Source organism: Lethenteron reissneri, unplaced genomic scaffold (assembly GCF_015708825.2).
Source record: "Lethenteron reissneri isolate LAM-NWPU_2019-01 unplaced genomic scaffold, ASM1570882v1 scaffold_1864, whole genome shotgun sequence".
Classification (NCBI taxonomy): Eukaryota; Metazoa; Chordata; class Hyperoartia; order Petromyzontiformes; family Petromyzontidae; genus Lethenteron; species Lethenteron reissneri.
The window spans coordinates 81,241-99,603 of record NW_026891624.1 but is presented as its reverse complement, the minus strand read 5'-3'; the positions used below and the strand labels follow the sequence as shown (position 1 = coordinate 99,603).

The following is an 18,363-nucleotide window of genomic DNA, read 5'->3' as shown; positions in this document are numbered from 1 at the left end:
GCGCAGCCAGGGGAGGGCTGGCAGCCTTAGGCCTGGGGGGCAATTCCAGTTAATTGGCCCATTGAACCATTCACCAGCGCAGCCCAATGAGTGCCCACCGCCGCAGCTCAATCAGTGCTCACCAGCGCAGCCCAATTAGTGCTCACAAGCGCAGCCCAATTAGTGACCATGGGCCGGATAAATGTCCTCAGTGGGCCGCATGTGGCCCGCGGCCCGTAGTTTGAGGACCCCTGCTCTAGAGCAAGACTAACAGCCACGCCAACGGTCCTTTCCAGGACCGAACGCATGATGAAAACACATTTATCTCAGCAATTAATCTCCAGGATTCAATATCATGATCAATATTCAATTATTTCAGTAATCAACATATTCTCAGTAATACATAATATAAATGTTCATGACTCTCAGTGATCACTCTTTTTAGTATTTAATATCACAATTAAAATCTATTGATCACATTACCAAACTCGTCTTAGTAATCAATATCCTAATCAGTATCCATTAACATGAGTAATACCTGTGCTAAAAATTTGGTATCACATGACAGAACAGTCCTCCAGAGTGAAGTATGGAGCAGGGTGTATGGCAGGCACAACAGAGCAGGGCAGAGACGGATTTAGGGGTTAAAGCGATTTATTGCGGCTCTCACCAAGTTATGGGAGGTGTGGTTGTGGCAATCAATGCCACGTCCCCAGAAACACAAATCCCATGCTTGAAAATACAAAACCCGCACGGACCTAAAGTTCCATCGCAAATCCGAATGCACTCTCAGAACAGGACTCCATTAATCGGGCTATTGGCCAGGTAGGGTAGCCCCTACACAAACCCGTACCTCCACACACACCCCTAGCATCTACACGAACTCGCACACACACCTGATAGTCGGGTTGTACGTACGGAACGGGGCGTGGCCATCGACAGCCAACGGCACAGGCCTGAGCCACTAACAATGCAGTGAAGGCCTTGCACCATGGCTTTGACTGTATACAAAGTGTTTCTAGCTGGCTGATTAACCATTCACCTGAAACCACAGTGAACTCTTGATACAACGGTGAGCACTTGTCAGTGAACACACGCCACCTCGGTGAACACTCGGCAGAGTACTGCTACAGTGTGCATTTCAAACAGCAGAGCACGAAAAACAAAGGGCCCCCTATAGCCTCAACATACTGTTGGGGAAAGTGCTGTTAACGAGCACCCATGAAGGCCAGCACGGTACACAAGGGGGTGGATGGCCAGCACCACACCCGACCACCTTTGTCTCCCTAGTGACGATGCTTTACGCAGTGCACCAGGTACTCATTCGTGGCAAAGTCTATCTAGGAGAGGCCCAGGCCTGGTTCAGATAATCGCCACTGGTGTTGGGCGTGAGCAGGAATCGAACTCGGGTGCAGCGCGGTTTGCTACACCACTGCTCTCCATGGGCACAGGGCCACAACCACTCCCACATTGTTTCATTTATCTCACGGATTCATCTTCTTAGTGATCAATATCATGATCATCATATATTGATCCGTGACCAATATTTGTCAGTAATCAATATCATGATCAACATTCAGTTATCTCGGTAATAATTAATCAGGAATCAATAATGTCAATATTCATTGATTTCAGCAATTAATTTTCAGGATTCAATAGCATGATTCACATTCAGGGATTGCAGTAATGATAAATATTTATTTATTTCAGTAATTTGTGTTCTCAGCAATGACCAATATTCAATTCAGGTTCCCATTCTACTCTGCATTCAATGTCAATATACATTTATCATTAATATTTATTGATATCAATAATTAATATTTTAGGGTAATGGGTCACACAAAGACAAATACCGACATAAAGCCTGACAGTTAGGGCAAGTGCTGTTAGCAAGCACCACCTATGAAGGCCAGCACGGCACACGAGGGGGTGGGTGGCCAGCACCACGCCCGGGCCGCCTTTGCCTCCCCATTGGCAATGTTTACACATTGCACCAGGTACTCATGAGGCTAAGGCGACCTTAGGGAGGCCCAGGACCAGTTCATATAATAGCCACTGGTCTTAGCCATGAGCAGGAATCGAGCTAGGGTCATCGGGTTCGTATCGCAGCGCGCTAACCGCTACACTACCATTCACCATCTCACACTTGCTTACTCACACGGCCACTGTCACTCACTCACCCAATCACAAAGCCAATCAGTCACACCCACTCAAAGGGAAAATATATAATACCGTATGTGGTTGTGCCCTGAAGAAGGGCCATTGCCCAAAACCTTGCCTATTATATATTATTGAGAGTGGGTGTGTTGGTGAGAGACTGGGCGAGTAGGTGTGGGTGATTGACTGTGGGCTTGTGCGTGGGTGAGTGTGTGAGTGACTGAGTGGGTGTGTTCCAGACGGCTAAAACACAAAGTTGGCAGTTGGTACATCTGCCAGTCATCTCAGTCAGTCACCCCATGGCACCTGGGTCTGTCCCTTGACCTCCTGCCAGCGAACCTTTGACAGTTCACATGGCCTCAAAGTGCAACTTGCCTGGCACAAAAGCCGTGGTGATGTCACCGCCACTTAGTAGCAAATGGCAGTTGTGCGAGAGTGTGAGTGACTGAGTGTGTGTGGGTTTGTGGGTGAGTAACCGAGATGGTGTGATTGAGTGACCGAGTGGGTGAGTAAATGTGCCCCGAAGTAGATCCATTGCCCAAAACGTTGCCTGTGGCTGTGCATTGCCGCTAGTGATTGGTGTGGAGGAGGAGGAGCCTCTGGCTGAGGCAGTGATTCTGGGCCACCAGGTGCTCAATGACATCATCCTGGTACTCAACGAGCTCCCTCACACCCATAGACCTGCAAAGACACACATAGGGATTGTTAGATATACTGTATATTGCAATAGTTAGAGATACACAGAGATCTACAGACTATGAGATCTATCACATACACAGATCTGCATGAAAATGCTCAGAAAACACCTGGGGTTTGGAGATCAGATCACCATGCTTTCCTTAAAGGATGGTGAAAGGCATGGCTCTTCAAGTTACTCTTTTGATGGAATTCAAGAGTCAATTGTGATCGCAAAGTGCTGACGCAGTTTCCATCTCCTCAGCTTCAACCCACAACCATCAGTCATCCTTGCAACGCCACACAACTATCCTGACCCTCTGAAGGCTGCCGTAAGCCTCCTTATTCTCCATGGTAGGATGTTGTACACAGTGGGAGTGGGCTTACTCTCAGCTATCTGGAGAACACTTCCTCTATGAGCAAGGGTCTATGGAGGAGGTCTGGACTGTGTACCAAACGCAGCCATAGTCCTGAGCCTCGCCCATTTCCCCTCAGAATCAGGAGGGGTGTACGATGCCAACCCTACCTCGAAGTGATGATGAAATTCTTGCTTGCAACTCTCATTAGCGAGTCGAGACCAGGCCACTATGGGTTTGAATGGGGTCCTAGGTGGACGCCCATCACAGCAGTGGAGGAATGGCAGGCGTATCTTAGAGATGATAAGCCAATGGTCAGTGGGCAGATCGGCTCCACGGTTGGAGCCGATTCCCGTCAGGGCCATGGAACGTGATGCTCCACCCGTCTTACTTCCCCTGACCACTACTCATTAGCCTCACTCTTTTTTCTACATCTGGGAGAGAGCTGCAGATGTTTATTCACCAGCTAAAGTATAAATATAGATATTTTACGTACAGAGCCTCCAGAGAAACACCAGACTTTATGACATACATCTGTTGCCATCTATTTAGTCTTCTTGTGCCCTTTCCTTCTATCGTGGTGTTTTTATTCAAGTTTTATTCTCCTTTACGTGCACGATAGAAATAATTAAATGCATTCAGACTACACAATTCGTAAAGCTATCACCCCAACTGTTGGAAAAGAACCGTCTGAGGACCCAATAAAAACCATCACCTTGCCATACATAGCAGGGGTAACCAAAACTATTTCCAAAATCATGAGCAAACACAAGATCCAATCTTGATTTGAAGCTTTCGAGACTGCAAGAATCCATACTCTTTGGTTCTTTCGGTAAAGTCACGTAGGTATAAAATAAATAAATTACGACGTTTCGATCGCAACACAAGCGGTTGTCCTCAGGCGGAAAAAATATAATCCAGTAGTGGAACTGCTGAACCAGGTTCGATTCAACACAGTACATAAAATTCGTAATCTCATCCCATCTGTGAAGGATGTGATCCCTGACAAGCAATACCCCGGTGTCTACAAACTAAGCTATGTCTGCGGCAGTAGTTACATTGGGGAAACTAAGCGATACGTCGCGGACCGTGTTCGTGAACATGCTTTAACGCTGTGGGGGACACAATAAATTATTTTTTCCAAGACGAAGGTACTCTGCAAACCCACTGACTAAGAGCAAAAATTCGTTCATGAAGCCATCCGGATATATAAACACGGACACAATTTCAACCAAGAATATGGGTACAAACTGAGCAATCATTGGAAGGACGTTATTAACCAGGTAAAGTCATAACTGGCTGTGATGTTTCCATCCTACTTGCCGATGTTAGCAGTTATTTTCGACTCTCCGAGTTATATTACCAGGTTAAATGTCATTACATTAACAGGCTAAATGTCTCACTAACACAACCACCGTTGCTCGTTGGCCTCGATGTGGTGTTGGTTTACGGTTTTCCTACATTGACATGCTAATTTCTCACAATACATTGGCCACCTACGCTTCGTCTTTCTTACATTGACATGCTAATATCTCACCTCCACAGCTTCATCGTTATGGAGGAGCTCAGCCCTCCGATCTTACATTTACATGTAGAATTCATCTCTAGCCTTGCCCACTTCGCTTATGACCCCTGGGCTACACCCATCTCAAACCTTAATAACACCCTGCCTCAGCAGCGCTCCCGCTATTATTATTTTTTCCTCCCACAGTAGCTTTCCCGCTATTTTTTTACCGGATGACGATTGCTTGTGTTGCGATCAAAACGTCGTCATATTTTATTATTATTTTTCTATCTACGTGGCTTTACCGAAAGACCCAAAGAACATAATTAAATGCAGTATACCTCACGGTTACTGCATAATTACTTTAGGTATAATCCCACATGGCGCCCAAGCGCTCACTTCGGCGTTGTAAATGCGGGATTGAAATCCCCAGTGCCAACTCCCATAGACGTTGATGTACGCATCTATGATTAATATTGAACTTCCTTTGCACCGTATGTAGCCAACCGTGCTTATCAGAGCTTCAAGGGAAGGACAAACTGAACACAAAAAGCAGTTCTAAAGAAATTAGTTTTCAATCTATATTTACAAGTGCATAGCAAATGGCATTGCTCACAGCCACCATTGTTACTGACGACAATCAACAGCAAGGAGGTGGGGTGTTTTTGGAAGTCGGTGATATACACACAAACACACTTAGAGAGGGCAGACAATCTCACTTGGTGGTGCCGGCTGTGGAGGACGCCATTTCTTTCTCGATGATGTCGGATTGTGGGGTCGATTTGTTGAATCTGACAACTCGCACTGACAACATCATCAGCATCATCAGCTCCTTCTCTCCACGTATGTGTCTCTCTCTCCCTGTCTCTCTTCTATGTCTCTGTGTTCCTCTCTCTCCCAATGTCTCCCTCACCTTTTCTCTCCCCTAGTCTCCCTCTCTCCATGTCCCTATTTGTGTCCCTTCCTCTCTCTCTCTCTCTATCTCCCTGTCTCTTGGTGGGCTGCAGGTGGCACAGTGGTAAGACTGACGCCTCACAACAAGAATTTCCTCGGTTCAATTCCCGACTCGGATACCTCTGGTGGAGTTTGTGTGTTATCCCCCTGTTCTGCAGTGAGTGACAGTGATCGTACGAGCGAGTGAATATTCTGAATGGGTTTCCTCCGGGTTTTATAGTTTCCTCCTTTCATAGCTAAAAACACACAGTGGCACTCGTATTCGCCAAACCACACCCAATTACTCAATTTGGATCACACACAGCAGCAGCGTCGCCCCTGACTGTGAATACATGGCAGGACCCTCCTGAGTCAGTCTTGAGACTGTTCTGGGTAAACAAGCTTAAACAATATCAAACAACAACTGCCCTCTGTCTCTTCCCCCGTGTGTCTCCCGCTCTCCCCAGGTCTGCGTTTCTCTCTTCCCATGTCTCTCCTTCTCTCCCAATGTCTCTCCCTCTCTCCCAATATCTCTCCCTCTCTCCCAATGTCTCTCCCTCTCTCCCTGTGTCTCTCCCCGTGTCGGTATTTCTCTCCCTGTGTTTCTCCCCCCATTTTTTTTCTCTCCCCGTGTCTGCCTGCGTGTCACTCACCCACATATGCGATGAGACACGGAGAAAGGAGGAGGAATTCTGCACAAATAATCCCGACCCACATCCAGAGCCAAAATCTCTCTCCTCCAATTCCCCCCCATGTCTCCGGGTCTTCTACTTGCTTCTCCGTTGCACAGATTGTCAGCAGAAGAGCGTTACCTAAAAAATCAACAATATAATTAATATCTGTGTGTCTATCGCTATTTCTCTATCTCCTCTAATCTGTGTTGAAGATTATAATGGCCATGTCTCTGTCTCCGACTCTCTGCAGGTAACAAGCTGAGATTAGGAGCACTCCCTTTAAGAGTGTGCTCCTAATCTCAGCTCATTACCTGTATAAAAGACACCTGGGAGCCAGAAATCGTTCTGATTGAGAGGAGGTCAAATACTTATTTCCCTCATGAAAATGCTAATTAATTTATAAAATTTTTGACATGCGTTTTTCTGGATTTTGTTGTTCTTATTCTGTCTCTCACTGTTCAAATAAACCTACCATTAAAATTATAGACTCATAATTTTTTTGTCAATGGGCAAACGTACAAAATCAGCAGGGGATCAAATACTTTTTTCCCTCACTGTACATATTACATGACAAATTCACCTGCATCGATTTCACCACCAGGGCATCTCTCTCGACCTATCGTGATCACCCACGGCCAATCCTTCTGTCGCCACTCGTTCCACTCTCTCCTCAAAGATGTTCCACTCCAAAGAGGGCTTCATCCGGATCCAATGGGCCACAATTAGTCTCCCTTGGATCTCCTACCAGATAGTGATTTCAAGCACTGCACTGGTGAACTTGCAAGAATGGTTTCTCATGTTGGTAACCCCTCTTTCCAGTCCAGTCTTTGGCCTCCATCACTTAAATTAAGCCAAGTGATACTTCTACAAAAAAGGTCTGACCACGAAGACCATAAAAACTAGAGACTCGTAGTAGGTTTTTACCCTTTTAAACTGGTACAAAACTGACACCTTTATTCAAGGCATCATGTTTGCAATAACCACAACACAAGTAGTCAAAAAAGCAAACAAAAAGAAGCAACTCTGATAATGATAATAATATGCACTGTCCTTGAAGCTGATTGGTCCACACCCGAGACGGCTTTCTTTAGAGCCTAGTCCCCATTGGTGTTGGACCAGATGACACCAGAAGGCGTGCAACTCAAACACAGTGCAATATCAGAGTATTGAGAGCTCGGGGTAAGCATTTACACTATGAGATCTCTTTTACCAGTGGCAAAATATAGTAGTAGGATTTTACCCTTTTAAACTTGTGTTGTGGTTATTGAAAACATGATGCCTTGAATAAAGGTGTCAGTTTTGTACCAGTTTAAAGGGTAAAACTTACTACTATATTTTGCCACTGGTAAAAGAGATCTCATAGTGTAAATGCTTACCCCGAGCTCTCAATACTCTGATATTGCACTGTGTTTGAGTTGCACGCCTTCTGGTGTCATCTGGTCCAACACCAATGGGGACTAGGCTCTAAAGAAAGCCGTCTCGGGTGTGGACCAATCAGCTTCAAGGACAGTGCATATTATTATCATAGATTTCCAGTAAGGGCAGGTCAGTAAGTTACAACACAGAGTGAAAGAGAGAAACACACAGGGAAAACGATAGAGATATAGATAAAGCAAGACATGGGGAGAGACATGGAATCCAAACTGCGTTGAGGATCGTAAAGGCAGTGTCTCTATCTCCCCATGTCTCGGTGTCTCACCTGTGTTGAAGATCATCATGGCCGTGTCTCTGTGTCTCCGTGTCTTCCTCTCCCATCTCAAGTGCCCTTGCGCGCGAGCCCAGCTGAGTGAGCAATGGACGTTCCACGCAGAGACAGAGTGGATCAGATAGAGAGCGATCCGCCCAAACGCGATCCAGCGACTGACTCGGAGCTCGGAGGCCAACGGAGACAGAGACGCCCAGAGAAGGAGACAGACAGCGGCCAGCTAGAGATAGAGAGAGAGAGAGACATGGGGAGAGAGTCAATCATCGGATGTTGACCATTGTGTCCACCAGGGTGAGTGGACTATGGCGACGCCATGGATGGCACCTGGCCCAGACACAGAGCTGCAAGTCGCGGTTGGCCAGCGTCTCATCTCTGGTTCTTGCGAGATGTGACCCGGCAGTTCGGTTAGTCTCTGTCCCAGGGTCTGGGACACACGGACTGCCACATTACGGAAGCTCCACACATGGATCCGTTCAATAATTCTCAAGGGCAAGGTAACAAACCCTCCGTCCATCTCTTTCCCAAAGCTCTTCAGAACAGCTGCAGGGGGAGCCGTCTTCCTTGACCATCGTGACAGTGGATGGACCACATTTATTCTGCAGGAAGCTGAAGTGGCTTTAAAGGAGGAGTAGTGGTTGTTGTGCTGCTTGGTCTTCTTCAGCTTCATCAGAGAGAACGTTTCATGATCGGCCCTGGCTTTCGCTCAGATTTGTCAACACTCGACATTCTGCCATGTCGCACACACAATAGTGAGCACCAGACTCTTTGCCTGATGACATCAACAGCCGAGGTGACCTCCTCGTCTCCATTGGCTGCACGTCTGGCCAGCTTCCTGATGATAATCCACGTTTCCTCCTCTGTTGTCTGGGAAAAAAAATAGGATCACCTGGCTCTGACAATCCTCAAAAGACACTGGCACAACCATCAACTGCATCTGAAAATCAACAGGAAAATCAAAGACAAGCCACAGTGGTGTGGTTGTGGCCATGCAACCCAAACTATGGACCAGATAAGTAAACCGACTGTAGTCTGCACTACAGGCAACCCCTACGATCTAATTGGTTCCTGGACGATGGTCACAAGTCGAACCCGTCATAAGTCGAACCCATATTTCCCATAGGTGCATTGTTGTAAATTGGGTTCCATTCTTAGGAACCCTTTACATACCATAAAAATTACCAAGATAAATAACTCCTTTATTGTAACTGAACATACCTTTTCCAAACATTTATTAAGTAAAAATAAGAAAGAAAAATCTGCATGTCCATCAGATATCCTCTTCTCAGACATAGCGAAAGGAATTTTTTTTTAAATTTTAAGAAAAATTACTAAAAAGTAAAGAGCGTTGCGTAGGAGATGCGTTTGCTCTATGCACAGCAGCAGACTGTCGGACTATACTGTACATACCGCTCAGGATCCTGTCTGTACAGACGTATCGTCTTGAGATAGCAGGTTCCATCGCATAGTAGGGAGATGTCATGCGATCTGAGGTATGAGCGCAACTGGTGATCAGCTATGAAGGTGGTCCCACTGCCCAAAACGTCACCTGTTGTTTACAAGTCCTCTAAAGGACGCAGTGCTGTGATTGACGAAGGTGTCAAGTTTTTTTGCTCTGCTAGCGGCGATCGGTATTTCCTGGTGCTGCGAGACAGCGTTTTTCATCACTGGGTGAGAGAAACGTGGTCCCTTTCTTCGACGGTGGACATCGACGTTCGATATTCGGGTCCGATGGTGAACGTCCAAGACGTGGGAAAGAGCCCGTGGCAGACAGGCCCCATCAACGCAGTTCGAGAGAAGCGGGATTTTCACACTCGGCACGATGGCACCAAAGGGGCCGACGAGAGACTCAGAGCCGGAGCGTCCACCGCCCGAAACAGCGTTCACATCGCCTGGCGCCATCGCGGAAACGTACAGTGAATCCGGCTGAGACGGAAGGAGCAGCAGAGCCATGAATCCATTCTCCCTGCTCCGCGCTAGCATCTATAGGTGGTGCGCAAGTGACGATGGCCGATGACAGAGGATAAGGGAGAGATACCCGCGTCTGTGCCACAGCCTGGCATAGGCACAGACGAGGTGGAGGAGATGTGGCTAAAGCAAGTGGTGAGCGCTGCACTTCCAGTGGGGGTTTGATCATAAGAGGTGAACACTTAAACCATGGCCCCCGTCAACTCAGGAGCACTGGCAGGGAGTGATAGACACGGGGAGAAAGAGAGACACGGGGAGAGAGTGAGACATGGGGAGAGTGAGACATGGGGAGCAAGAGACATGGGGAAAGAGACATGGAAAGAGAGCGAGAGACACGGGGAGAGCCATGGGGAGAGCGATACACAGGTAGAGCGAGAGACATGGAGAGAGAGATATGGGAACACATGGGGAGAGATACACGGGGATAGCGAGACACGAGGAGAGCAAGAGACACGGGGAGAGAGTGAGACAGGGGAGAAAGGCACAGGATAGCGAGAGGCACAGGAAAGCCAGAGACACAGCAAGAGACGGGGAGAGAGACAACCGTTGCACATGTAGACGTGCGCACAGACACTCACGTGTATAACCGTTGTGACGAAGACTGTATAATGAGACTTGATTGATGTTGTCTCTGGTCTCCGAGTCACCAGCTCCTCCTCCTCCTATCACAAAACAAATATCACCCAGGTAGCCTCAAAACTAATTACTTGATGCGTTGCCAGTGGTGCACAAACACAACAAACAAAACTGTAATACATTCGTGGCCTTAAAATTAACAAATGTATAACAAGCGACGTTTAAGGCAATGACCCTTGGCCCTTCTTCATAGTACAGTGTAAGGTGAATTAAATGAACATGAGTGCAAAAGTGACTTTGTGAGTGGGTGAGTTGAGAGCGGTGGCACAGCTGACTGCACTACGAACCTGGCGACCCAAATGAGATTCGCACAAACACACACAACACTTCCCCATGTAGCCTGAAAAACGATGTTGGGGTAAGTGCAGTTATAGAGCACTGATGTAGGCTGGCACCGCACACGAAGTAGTGGCTGAGCACTCATCCCGCCTGCCTTAGTATCCCAAGTGGTGATGTTAACACACTGCACCAGGCACTCATGTGAGGTTGTAGACCTAGGGAAGCCCCAGAACTGGTTCGGATATCTGCTGGCACTGTTGCTCGAGAGCGGTAACTGCAGCGCAGTGCAGCGCTATCCCCTGCACCACCTCTCCCCACACAGACTCCCAGAGACAACTGCCATTCGCCACTAAGTGGCGGTGGCGTCACCGCGGTGCCTGTGCAAGGATATATGCACTTTAAGGCCACGTGAAGTATCGACCGGTCACTGGTAGGAGATCATGCAACAAATCCAGGGGTGCCATGGGTTGACTGAGATAACTAGAAGATGCAACAACTGTGTCCCCTACTGTGCCAACTTGCTGTGTTTTAGCCACCCGGCGCTCTGCTTGTTGTTGTGAGTGTTGCTCCTCTGCCCTCCTCTGTTAATGGAGGGCAACTGCCTCCAACTGACCAGCAGCATCCTTCATGAGCCTCCTCCAGAGGCCAATCTTGACACTATTGGTACCAGTCATCAGCAAGTCCTCTCAGCTCTATATCCTCTTTATAACATCATTCCATATATATGAATATGTTTTACCCTTTTTGGTAATAAAACAGGTGTAAAGATGTTAAAACACCAAACTGAAACCTTTTGCAAAGAATCATGTCTGCAATAACCACACATAGGTGGTGAACATGAAAACAAAAACATACTCTGGTAGGATATGCATTCAACGGTCCCATGATGTAGTTGCTCACCCCAAGCTCTCAATGTCCTGATAGTGCAGTCTTTGTATTGTTCGTATTTTGGCGTCCTCTAGTCTAACACTGTTTGAGACTAGTCTCTAAAGAAAGTTGTCTCTGGTGTGGACCAATCAGTTTCAAAGACAATGCATGTGGTTAATGCAGACATGATTCCTTGCAAAAGGTTTCAGTTTGGTGTTTAAACATCTTAACACCTGTTTAATTGCCAGAAAGGGTAAAACCCATTCTTATATGTTGATACTGGAGAGGTCCCATGATCATACAGGTAGGAACAACAGGTTCCATACTGCCCACCAGGGATTATTTGTCTGTCGTGCATACCACGGCCCCGCCCGACCAGGCCCCGCCCCACCAGAGCCCTCCCATTGGCTCGGGGGCGCCGAATACAATTATTTCATTAATCGAGCTCGCGGGGTTTCGCCGACCAATGGGAGCGGTGGGTTGGGGTTGGTAGAGGGGGGGTTAGTGGTGGGGAGGGCACCGCCGCGACTCGGGCCAATGAAAGGGGCGATGTTTCATTCACAAAATGGAACTGGGGGAGGGTGGCTCCATTCATAAAATGGAAGCCTTGAAAAGAAAAAAGCGGATCTTTTTGCCTCGTGTTTCTTTCAACATTCCCAGCCTTAGGGTGATTCAGTTTGTCCAAAAAAGCAAATGTATTCCTTGTAAAAGATAAAACAAATTAATCCATTTCTAGGTTAACATGAAGCATATAAATTAACCCCCTCCCCCCCAATAAAAAAATACTTTACGGAGTATTATATGACAATGCATATAACAGGTAGGAACAACAGGTTCCACACTGCCCACCAGGGATTATTTGTCTGTCTGTCGTGCACAAATGCGCTGTCCAACCAAGTTCCTACCTGCCCACTCCGAAGGAACGTGTTTCCATCTCTTCTCTAGCCCGTGCCATGCCCGTTTAGCCACCTTAATCCAGCCACGCAAAAGTGTTTGGGCATGAGGTGGCTGGGCATGCGGGCTAGATGACCCAGCCAACGCAGCCTTGCCTGCCGGGGGAGCTCACCGATAAGACGGTGTCCAGATCTTTCAAGGATTTGTGAGCTCCTCATACAATACAGCCTGGTTAAACCCACAAGGGATCATTGGCAGGCCAGCCTAAATGTTTCTAACCGGCAAAGATATTCCATTAGGGGGGTCCACATTTATCGCAAGCATATAGAAGGCAAGGCATAATTGGCCAAGAACACCAAAAGCTTTGTGTGGGGAACCAGACCAGGTAGCTTCCACCCAGCGTTACGCAGCCGTTAAGTTGTTTAAGAGGTTTGGTGCTGCAGATGACAAAGATCTGTCCAACCACGTGGTTTTGTTTGGTTGTTGGTGGTTGGAGGAGTGTTTTTGGGGTGTGGAGCGAAGTGATCCGTTGTTTTGCTTGGACTGTATGAGGTTTCTGATGTAAGGTGCAGCTTGTCTGTGTATTGCACTACATTCTGGGGCACCTTGGTAGCGAGATGTTCACTACCTCGCCTGGTATGCAGGTCGTGGGTTTGATCCCAACCCTGATGTCTGCATATTTGGAGTTTGTGTGTCTCTTTCCCTGAGGTTCCGTGTATTTTTCTACAGATCCTCAATTTTTTTCCTTAGCATTTAGAAACAACTTGCATTTAGAGTATTTGGCTTCTATAAATGTCCACGTGATAAGCCACGTCGTAGAGCTATCATTTGTGGCCAGGTCGCTTTGAAAAAAATAGCTATTTAGCGAAGTGGACCTTACCTGGTAACATAAACAAAAAGTTTCGTTTTAGTCCTGACTCCTCAAGGAAAAATACATGGACAAGGTGTCCATCAATATAGAAACGTTACTCTTCAGTGGTCAGAACGAGAAAATAAATATGTCATTGACTATTCAAATTGAATGACAGTCACGACTCAGTATGAGTTAATATGGTAAAAACTGCACCAACTCATGTGATTATCTGTCACACAATGAATAACTCGTAACATGAAAGATCTTTAGACTTCCAGCTAAATACCTAACTGCCTGATATGTTACAACCTGTTCACAGATATCTGCCTGGTACGATACTGCCTGTAAACATGTCTCCCCGTTTAATTCCATTGTCTCCCAGTGTCTTCTTGTATCCTCCATGGCCCCTCAATGTATCCCTCTGTATGATGTTGCGTCTCAGTGTCTCCCCGTGTCTCCCAGAATCTACCTGTCTCTTCCTGTGCCAGTGTCTCCCTGTATCGCCTTCCATCTATCATTGCCTCAATATCTTAAATTGTCTCCCAGTGTCTCCCTGTGTCTCTCAGCATCGTCTAATTTATGTCAGTGTCTCCCAGTATCTTCCTGCATCGCTCAGTGTCTCCAAACACTGGCACTCCTGGTGTGTAACTACACCCTAGTGACTGAGTGGGTGAGTGGATGGGCGAGTAGGTGAGTGGGTGGGTGAGTAGGTATGAGTAGGTGAGCGAAAACGGAAATTGGGTGAGGGAGTTTGAGTGGGTGATGTCACAACGGCGCTTGTACCAGGATCGGTGCACCGTGAGGCTAGTCGTATGGTTTCATGCCATCAGCAACAACTCATCCAGCAGTGGACAGACCCTGGCTGCGTAGCCTCACCTCGTTGTAATCGCCGTGTTGTGACATCGCGGGGGAGGAGGCGGTGAGTGAGCCGAGGTCACCACAGCTCCATTCCCTTCCACGGAGAGATGCGAAAATTCGGAGTCTTAGTCCTGCATAGAAAAAAAAATCCCCCGTATAGCCCCACTGGTGGGACAAGTGCTGTTAGCGAGTAGCAGCAACTATGAAGGTCCGCACGGCACCTAGCCTGGCACAAGCGCCGTTGTGATGTCACCATTTACTCACCCACCCATTCCCCTCCATCAATCTCCCACTCAGTCACTGGGGTGTAGTTACAAGGAGATACAGGGAGACACTGTGACGAGCGATGGGTGGCCACCACCATCCCGCCCAGCTGCCCTCGTCTCCCCAGTGGCGAAGTTTACACACTCGGTACTCACTTGAGGCAGTCGACCTCGGGGAGGTGCGCTAACCACTGCGCCACCGCTCCCCTGGCAACAAACGGCGCGCTAATCACTGCGCCACCGCTCCCCACACAACACACGGCGCGCTAACCCCTGCGCCACCGCTCCCCACGCAACACACACGGCGCGCTAACCACTGCGCCACCGCTCCCCACGCAACACACACGGCGCGCTAACCACTGCGCCACCGCTCCCCACGCAACACACGCGGTGAACTTTTTTCCCGCGATTTTTTAAAACAGCAAAATAAACAAATTCACCCAAACTGCGAGGAAAGCGACTTCGTGCGATGCCCGAGGCTCGAGCTTCCCTCAGCGGCGCGGGGACTTTGCTCGTCACGCGAAGCAGCGCGGCCGGACTGCCGCGTTGAGAATTCCTCTGAATGTGGCCTCCTCAGGAGGGGGGGGGGGGTCACGTGATGCGGGCGCGGGCATAGACGGATGTGACGTCACACTATCAGGCGCTCGAGTTCAGGACTGTACTGGATTTTTTAACATTTAAACACAACCAAATGTAACTCGTATTCAAATGTCTGTTTTACTCAAACACGAATGAACGATAGAGCAGTACTAATAAATTACTTAGACTAAACTAATTGTTATCGAAAACTTATTTGCAATGTTTAGTGACGTCCCATCCGTTAATTTTGGCTCGGAACATTTCTCTGGAAAACTCACTAACCCGGAAGTTAAAGTTTATGTTTTAGAAAAATTCTTACTTTTTAAGCTCTTGATAAATATACAGGTTCGATATATCAAAGGTTAAAGGGAAATCGGTAATAATTGGGTAAAAACATGTTTTAGAATAATGCGGAGAGATCGTGACGTCATGGTCGTCAAGCGTTGTTTCTGGCTAAAGATGTGACTCGCCGGCATGTTCGTTAATGTTAGTTAATATACTGTCTGTTTTTACAATGCAGAAAATAGTAATTTTAAATTAGGAAAAATTAAACACATTTTAAATGTAAAATTTGAAAGCAGTAAACGTCACATCCGTCATCTTTAAAATCCTTATCCGGATGTGCCGTCACCGACCGAACGTGAACTTTAATATATTTTTGGTGCACTGATACATTCAATTAACCATTAAGTTATGGCTGTTTTAACGTAACGTTGCCCGAGTCTTACGACACCATCAAATATAACAACACCTCAAATAATTTAAAACACTTTCCTGACATCACATCCGTAAATCCGTAAACATCCCAAATGACGTCATCAGCGGCCGTGACGTCCCGTTATTAAACCATTCGGGGTGACGTCACCCGGCAGAAAGGGGGAGGTGGGGGTCAGAGGGGAGGTGGAGGCGATCTTACATTTGGAGCTTTCGTGACTGCAGGAATTACTCTTTGGTTCTGTCGGTAAAGTCACGTATAAAAATAAAATAATAAATTAAATAATAGCATACGACGTTTCGATTGCAACACAAGCAACCATCATCAGGTATAAATGAAATAGCAACAAAAATCTAACCAGAAAACTATAGACATATAAGCAGACAGATATCACCAAGATACATAGAGAGAGTAACACGGACACAGAGAGGGAGATCGTCTCTGTGGCGAGGCCCCAAATAGACAGAGGGGGGCGGGGGCGGAGAGAGGGAGGGGTTTGATAAAAAACTAACACGTCAATGAGTGCGGCGACGCGTGGTCAATTACACAAGCTTGAACATTAGGAGAGAGGGAGAAAGAACACACTAAATTAAATAACCTAGCAAAATATCGAAATGTTATGTAATACAACACAGAGAGTCGGTCAACACACAATTAACGCATAGCCTGGTCGATTACGTATTTCAAAGATTGCTAAGTTAGAATTTAAGTGTGAAAATTCCAAAGAGAGACAAAACATAAACCAAGAGGAACGGAGACACAGACAGAGCAGAACATAAGAACGACAAAAAACGAGTGGAGACAGAAAAAAGTACACTAAATACTATATGTCTGTCTATAGTTTTCTGGTTAGATTTTTGTTGCTATTGCATTTATACCTGATGATGATTGCTTGTGTTGCAATCGAAACGTCGTATGCTATTATTTAATTTATTATTTTATCTTTATACGTGACTTTACCGAAAGAACCAAAGAATTATGTCTCTCTCTTTGCTTGTGTCTGCCTGTGTCTATGTTACGTCTCTCTCTCTCTGCTTGTCTGCCTGTGTGTCTATGTTATGTCTTTCTCTCTGCTTGTGTCTGCCTGTGTGTCTATGTTATGTCTCTCTCTCTGCTTGTGTCTGCCTGTGTGTCTATGTTATGTCTCTCTCTCTGCTTGTGTCTGCCTGTGTGTCTATGTTATGTCTTTCTCTCTGCTTGTGTCTGCCTGTGTGTCTATGTTATGTCTCTCTCTCTGCTTGTGTCTGCCTGTGTGTCTATGTTACGTCTCTCTCTCTGCTTGTGTCTGCCTGTGTGTCTATGTTATGTCTTTCTGCTTGTGTCTGCCTGTGTGTCTATGTTATGTCTCTCTCTCTGCTTGTGTCTGCCTGTGTGTCTATGTTATGTCTTTCTCTCTGCTTGTGTCTGCCTGTGTGTCTATGTTATGTCTCTAGCAAAATATACATTACATTTCGATATTTTGCTAGGTTATTTAATTTTAGTGTGTCTCCTAATTTTCAAGCTTGCGTACCGTACCACGTCGTCGTCCACTCATTGACATGCTATTTTTTTCTCTGCCCCCTCCCTCTCTCCGCCCCTCTCTATATTTAAGGCCTCGTCACAGAGACGATCCCTCTCTCTTTGTACCGATACGTATTCTCTCTCTGTGTATCTTTGTGATATCTGTCTGCTTATATGTCTGTCTATAGTTTTCTGGTTAAATTTTTGTTGCTATTTCTTTTATACCTGATGATGATTGCTTGTGTTGCAATAGAGACGTCGTATGCTATTATTTAATTTATTATTTTATCTTTATACGTGACTTTACCGAAAGAACCAAAGAGTAATTCCTGCAGTCACGAAAGCTCCAAATTTAAGATCGAACCACTTCTACGGGGAAGTTTCAAGTTTATCTTTTTCTCTCTCTCTGGGTTTTTTGTTTTCTCTCTCTGCCTGTGTATTTAGTGTATTTTTTCTGTCTCCACTCGTTTTTTGTCGTTCTTATGTTCTGCTCTGTCTGTGTGTCTCCGTTCCTCTTGTTTTATGTTTTGTCTCTCTTTGGAATTTTCACACTTAAATTCTAACTTAGCAATCTTTGAAATACGTAATCGACCAGGCTATGCGTTAATTGTGTGTTGACCGACTCTCTGTGTTGTATTACATAACATTTTGATATTTTGCTAGGTTATTTAATTTAGTGTGTTCTTTCTCCCTCTTTCCTAATGTACAAGCTTGTGTAATTGACCACGTGTCGCCGCACTCATTGACATGTTAATTTTTTCTCGAACCCCTCCCTCTCTCCGCCCCCGCCCCCCTCTGTCTATTTAAGGCCTCGCCACAGAGACGATCTCCCTCTCTGTGCCCGTGTTACTCTCTCTCTATGTATCTTGGTGATATCTGTCTGCTTATATGTCTGTCTATAGTTTTCTGGTTAGATTTTTGTTGCTATTTCATTTATACCTGATGATGATTGCTTGTGTTGCAATCGAAAC

The 18,363-nt window shown here is 46.4% G+C and overlaps 1 protein-coding gene across 8 annotated transcripts; it reads right to left on the bottom strand.

Annotated features, from left to right (window-relative positions):
- Window positions 1-623: 623 nt before the first annotated feature.
- On the bottom strand, window positions 624-16,303 carry LOC133339423 (uncharacterized). Of its 8 annotated transcripts, none has more exons than XR_009754734.1 (8): window positions 16,094-16,302; window positions 15,039-15,167; window positions 14,354-14,429; window positions 10,527-10,607; window positions 7,978-8,203; window positions 6,258-6,416; window positions 5,391-5,475; window positions 624-2,817 (listed from the first exon to the last, which is right to left on the bottom strand). XR_009754734.1 is itself a non-coding variant. In XM_061547569.1 (7 exons), coding segments are annotated over exons 1-7 (714 nt in total). In that variant the 5' UTR covers window positions 16,096-16,301; the 3' UTR covers window positions 624-2,705. The 8 variants fall into 8 exon arrangements, 1 of the variants encoding a protein (XP_061403553.1); XR_009754732.1 differs by having other exon boundaries at window positions 14,354-14,466; window positions 16,094-16,299; XR_009754731.1 differs by having other exon boundaries at window positions 10,527-10,610; window positions 14,354-14,466; window positions 16,094-16,116.
- Window positions 16,304-18,363: the final 2,060 nt, after the last annotated feature.

Bases quoted from the DNA above. Each gene is read 5' to 3' on its own strand.
- LOC133339423 (XM_061547569.1), bottom strand. The intron at 14,430-15,038 runs GTGAATTTGTTT...TCTCCGTGGAAG, and splicing joins TCGCTTTCCTCGCAGTTTGG to GGAATGGAGCTGTGGTGACC. The intron at 8,204-10,526 runs GTGAGTGTCTGT...CTCTATCTCTAG, and splicing joins TCGTCACAACGGTTATACAC to CTGGCCGCTGTCTGTCTCCT.